At 37.0% G+C, this 5,387-nt stretch overlaps 2 protein-coding genes across 2 annotated transcripts; one reads left to right on the top strand and one right to left on the bottom strand.

The window, feature by feature from the left end:
- Positions 1-1,125: 1,125 nt before the first annotated feature.
- On the top strand, positions 1,126-1,383 carry LOTGIDRAFT_145111 (hypothetical protein; the record flags this gene model as incomplete). The annotated part of the gene is made up of 1 exon (XM_009056708.1): positions 1,126-1,383. One exon carries the CDS (start codon positions 1,126-1,128, stop codon positions 1,381-1,383), a length of 258 nt encoding a protein of 85 aa, XP_009054956.1.
- A 1,146-nt stretch (positions 1,384-2,529) lies between these two features.
- On the bottom strand, positions 2,530-4,290 carry LOTGIDRAFT_175488 (hypothetical protein; the record flags this gene model as incomplete). The annotated part of the gene is made up of 4 exons (XM_009056709.1): positions 2,530-2,720; positions 2,824-3,150; positions 3,305-3,380; positions 4,225-4,290. 4 exons carry the CDS (start codon positions 4,288-4,290, stop codon positions 2,530-2,532), a joined length of 660 nt encoding a protein of 219 aa, XP_009054957.1.
- Positions 4,291-5,387: the final 1,097 nt, after the last annotated feature.

Here is a 5,387-nt window from a genome sequence, read left to right on the forward strand (position 1 = left end):
CTGACTATATCTGTATCGTATGTAGTCAGCGTATTGCACCATGTTGCTTGTCTCATCTTCCTTTGTGTGTTTGATTGACAAGCATACACATACTTGCGTTATTGGGATATGTGTCCAGTGTAATGACTCGGAAAAGAAGACGAATCACATAAGTGTACACTATATAACTTATAAAATTATTTCAGGCAAGACTTGTGCTGAAGCTGCTTCCCTTGGTGTATCTGTTGGTTCAGAACTAGCAGTAAGGCCAATAGCAACCAAAAGTACTGTCGATGTTAAATGTGAACAAATTGATGACAACTATTGGACTGTTATAGGTTGGTAACGTTAATATGATATTTATATAACTTTCCATTACACTCTTGTTATTTGTAAGATATTATAGTTGAATCGCCGACTTGAAAGAACTCTTCATATCTATTGAGTTGAAAGACAATTCTATTCACACGAAAAAACTTGAAGGGACATTCAGATTTTATTAGTAGGTCAGAATTTCCCGTGGGGTTAAAATTTATCACAACTATACAACACAATCCAGAGAAATGTATCCCTATCTGAAAGTTTTTACTTGAAGTATCTTACCGTTAATTTTATAACGCCAAAACTCGTTAAAAGGTTTACGTTAATATTTTAACTGGCCATGTTTGATTGTCGTTGGCAAACTAATGTACGAATTTTAGCAAAAAAAAAAAACCCGCTAAATTGTAGAAATTATGTCTCCTATATATTCTGGATTTTTCATCTAAAATTATTGAAATCAGGTCAAAAACCAAAAGTAGAAATTTTAGAAATCCTTTTATGTATCTTATTTACAATGTTTTTAATAATAAAGTTTGTTGTATACAACCGATTTAATCACACGCAGAATTTTTTTTATTTTACAAAATAACAGTAAGATAATTCTGGACTAACAATATCAAGTTTCCAAAAATTCCGCTTCTATGACACACATCTCTAGTAAAATGATTAATTTCAGATTCAACATAATAGCGAATTACGAGGTCATGCTGCTGCCCGAAGTGGCGTATACGATGTGAATTATTCTATTGGTTTAAACTTTATTTCTGCCATTGTTGATTCATCTACGTTCTGTACTCAGTATATGAAAGTTATTTGTCGACACTAATGACAGATAATGGTTGGAGAACACGTGATGGATCTTTGGCTGATTATTTTTTTGGTGGTGTTAAAGGTCAAATGAACTGTGCGTGTAAGGTAGATAACTCGTGCTATTCTGGTTTAAACTGTAATTGTAACGCCGATGACCATGTTATAAGAGAAGATGAAGGATTTTCTGCATATAAAGATGATTTACCAGTTACAGCATTTTTAAATGGGGATACAGGTATGACTCTTCAACGTATCATGTTGTCATTGCACTAACATCATTTATTTTAAAAACATAATTCCTTTGATAATATATTATGACTATAGATTTGACTCTATAAAAAGAAGTGCTTACTAGAACAAATGGCGACCGGTTTATTCCTATTTTTTAATTAAGTAAACAGGTGGAAGTCTGGGGGACAAAATAGGGCTATAAAATCATGGGCATAAAGCTGATGGTTAAGGGACGCGGGGAAATTAACACGCTTCTGTAGACAGACATTATGTTGCAGTTCCTGTGTCTATCATCCATTAAATTGTGGATAAAATAAATCATATTTTCCTTTTTAGATCACGGCGGCGAATATTACTATGTTCATATCAGTAGCCTAGAGGAATTTCATGAAGATAACCTGAGAAAACAATTTATCGCTATTTAATATGAACTGGCATCATGATATCTTATATTTTAACTGAGCGTTACTCAGAACAAAATTAATCCTTGTGCCTAGCTTTGAGTTTTGGTTACTGAAAACCAACCATTGTGCCAGCTAAAAATTTCTGTTATTGAAAACACTTTAAACGCACCAAAATGTAATAAAAATGCTATGATGAGATCACTGCAATATACACTATCTCCGCTTTGAATTTCATTATCACTGTAATATATGTATTTGGTATTACCAGAAAGAACATTCATTGGATGTACTGTAGGATACTATAGGTTTGTCGTGACTTACATTACTATTGCTGATTTCTTGGCCTAAAGATTTTAAACTGTAGTTGTATGCTCGTTTTTAGCATTTTAACAAATCAGTAGTGACAGTGATGTAATAGTAAGAAATAAAAAAAGTACCTAGGTAACAAGTCCTGTTCACCAACAGTCATCGGCCTATTGGTATATCACAAATATACCATTTTTACTGGTATAAGTATGTAGTATAGTAAGTAAGTATGTAGTATAGTAAGTAAGTATGCTCCCAAACCAAAATTACTACAAAACTTCTTAAGATTACAATGACTTAAATATCAGAAAAAAATATTGGAAAATGTTAGATTTTCTAAAAAGACTGAGCTTCCAAGCAATTCCAGTGATCAATCTCATATCCGTTGGCGAGGACCCTTTTTGAACAAGGCGTCCAAAAAGAGTCCAAACCCGTTTCCAATTATTTTGTCCGTCCAAGGTTTGGTACAGGAAGATGTTTACCACAGCCAGGTGAAACCCCTTTTGATGGTTCCCCACCAAGAGTTGTCCACAACTGGTTGTAGGTAGATGACTCTCTTGATGGTTTCCCACCAAGAGTTGTCCACAACTGGCTGTGGGAAGATGACACTGGTTAAGGACATCCACCAGCTCGCGTCCTCCACTGGTGCTGGGCAGAAATAGTTGTATGCTGAAATATAAAAGTCTTTGACTAGAACATACTGCTCCCAAGGAATACAATCTAAGAAAACTTACCCAACTTACAATCCAGATAGTCCAAATCAAGCACTTACCCATCGGAACAATGCAAGAAAGGAAAATTCCCCCAAACACCAGTGCCACAAACCAGTTCGAAACGTTCCCCTGGACGGTTTCCTTATTTATCTCATCCTCCCAAGTGTCATCTTCATCTTCCCATACCTCTCCTTCCCAAATTGTCGGCATCTCTACCACCAACTCCCGTACACCCTTTCCTGGTCGGTAATCCAGATCCAGATAATACCGATGAAGATCCTCATCTATTTCTTCACTTAAATCATCCAGTCTTTCAGGGCCATCTACAGAAGACACATTTTCATCGGTATTATCATCATCATCATCATCATCAGTATATTCATCATCTGGAATTCAAAATAACAAGAGCATTATTATTTTTTTTAATATCAAAACCTTACTGACACTATATCTGTCCTGGCAGACACGTGGTACTGATACATGTATTATTGGTGGAGATCGACCATAAACGTGCTATATAGGAACAACTGAAACACTCACCACTTGTTTGGGGATCTTGAGACGCATCCCGCAGGTTAGGTACACATACACACCAACCTGTAGTATAAATAGATTTCTGAGAGTGAATTCATTCCTTCAATTGAAATGAAATGGAGTTTTACGCCCCTGATTTGTAATTGGGATTATGAAGACGTACAACACAAATATGTTTAAATACTCTAGCAGTTGACATAGACTACGTAGGGAACTCAGAATTGTGGCTGCTGCCTAGAGTGCTTGTTAAGAGGTTTTCTAAACTTTTTATGTGTATCAGGAACACTGATGACATCGATTTACATCATTCTATCTTTATTTTAGTATGTGGTTCTTACAATTCCACAAAATCACCCAGATAATGATTGCAGTTTTTGCGATAGTGCTTCTAAAAGTCGGTTCGGAGTCTGTTTTAAACCTCTATCTACATGTCTGACTAAAAGCGCACTGCAGTTACCTAGAAAGTCAATTTATCAAATGATCCTTACCGTGTCCCTCCAGATAGCGGTATTGCAGTGCCTCTTTTGGTATCGCCAGCGACACATACCCATCTTCATCGGATGTATCGCTTATAACCCGAAAGTTGTAAGCGTCCGCATTGAGTAAATCTTAAATTGAAAAGGGAGTATACGTTATTTTTGCATATTCATTCTTATTAGAAAAAACGGTCAGATTTTCACCATACCTTTCATTTTTTACGGTTTTCAGACTACATGTGAACAACAAAACAATATTACGTAGACATACACAATGGACAGAAAGACGGTTAAGGCTTTCTATTGAGGCCTCTGATTGGCTGTATCCGCTAGCATACACTCCAATCACATTATTTCATTTACAAACTTCTATGATATAAGAAAGGAGGCTATTACAGTCAAAGTATAAGACAAAGTTCTTAGCCTTGAAACTTTGAAGATGATCCTTACCCAATTTCCACTTCCTGTTTCCAACCCCGTCTTTCTTTCCGGTGCCGTCCTTCTTTTGGGTGCCATTATTCTTTTGATCTGAGATTGTAAAACACAATGTCTGTTATTCTTCTTCTTACAGCTGGTCAAGACCACCAGATAGTTCCTCTTACAGCTGGTCAAGACCACCAGATAGTTCCTCTTACAGCTGGTCAAGACCACCAGATAGTTTCTCTTACAGCTGATCAAGACCACCAGGTACTTCTTCTTACAGCTGGTCAAGACCACCAGATAGTTCCTCTTACAGCTGGTCCAGACCACCAGAAAGTTCCTCTTACAGCTGATCAATACCACCAGATAGTTCCTCTTACAGCTGGTCAAGACCACCAGATAGTTCCTCTTACAGCTGGTCAAGACCACCAGATAGTTCCTCTTACAGCTGATCAATACCACCAGAAAGTTCCTCTCAGCTTTCCTGTAAAAATTCGGAGGGAATGAATTTCTTTTTCCATTCACTCACGAATTTAGGTTGCTCAATACCTGTAAAGGTAACATTTGTGTTTTTTAGTGATGTGAAATCCGTGAAAGGAGATGAGTAGCTTGTTTGATTCAGACGTCCTCTATTTTCTGGTCAGTGGTATTTTTTTTTAGAACCAGAACACCATTAAACACCTGGTTCAAGAGATGGCGAGACATCATGATCAATAGTGTCAAATGCGGCCGACAAATCTAAAAGAACAAACAATATAACATTTTTGTTATCCATTCCGCGTAACAAGTCATTGCTCACTCGGACAAGTGCCGTCTCGGTAGGCTGACTGAAATGGTTCTTGGAGTTGATACTGTTCCAAATGATCCTTGAGTTGCGAAGCTATAACCTTCTCAACGACTTTAGAAAGGAATGACAGATTTGAGACTGGTCTGTAATTTCGGTCAGTTTCGATCAAGAGTTGCCTTTTTCAAGAGAGGCTTAACATGACCTATTTTGAAGATGGTAGGGAAATGAGATTCTGTTATGCACGAGTTAACCAGTATTAGTAGCAGGGGAAGAAGATCTAATAGACACCTTTTTTTAAAAGCCAGGTAGGTATGGCGTCCAGTTCACAGGATTTTGTTGGAGCTGCAATGATAATCTTCTCAAGTTGAATCTGTGATATTGGGTTGAAACGTAGTGCTTCTGTTTG

Source organism: Lottia gigantea, assembly GCF_000327385.1.
Source record: "Lottia gigantea unplaced genomic scaffold LOTGIsca_289, whole genome shotgun sequence".
Taxonomy (NCBI): domain Eukaryota; kingdom Metazoa; phylum Mollusca; class Gastropoda; family Lottiidae; genus Lottia; species Lottia gigantea.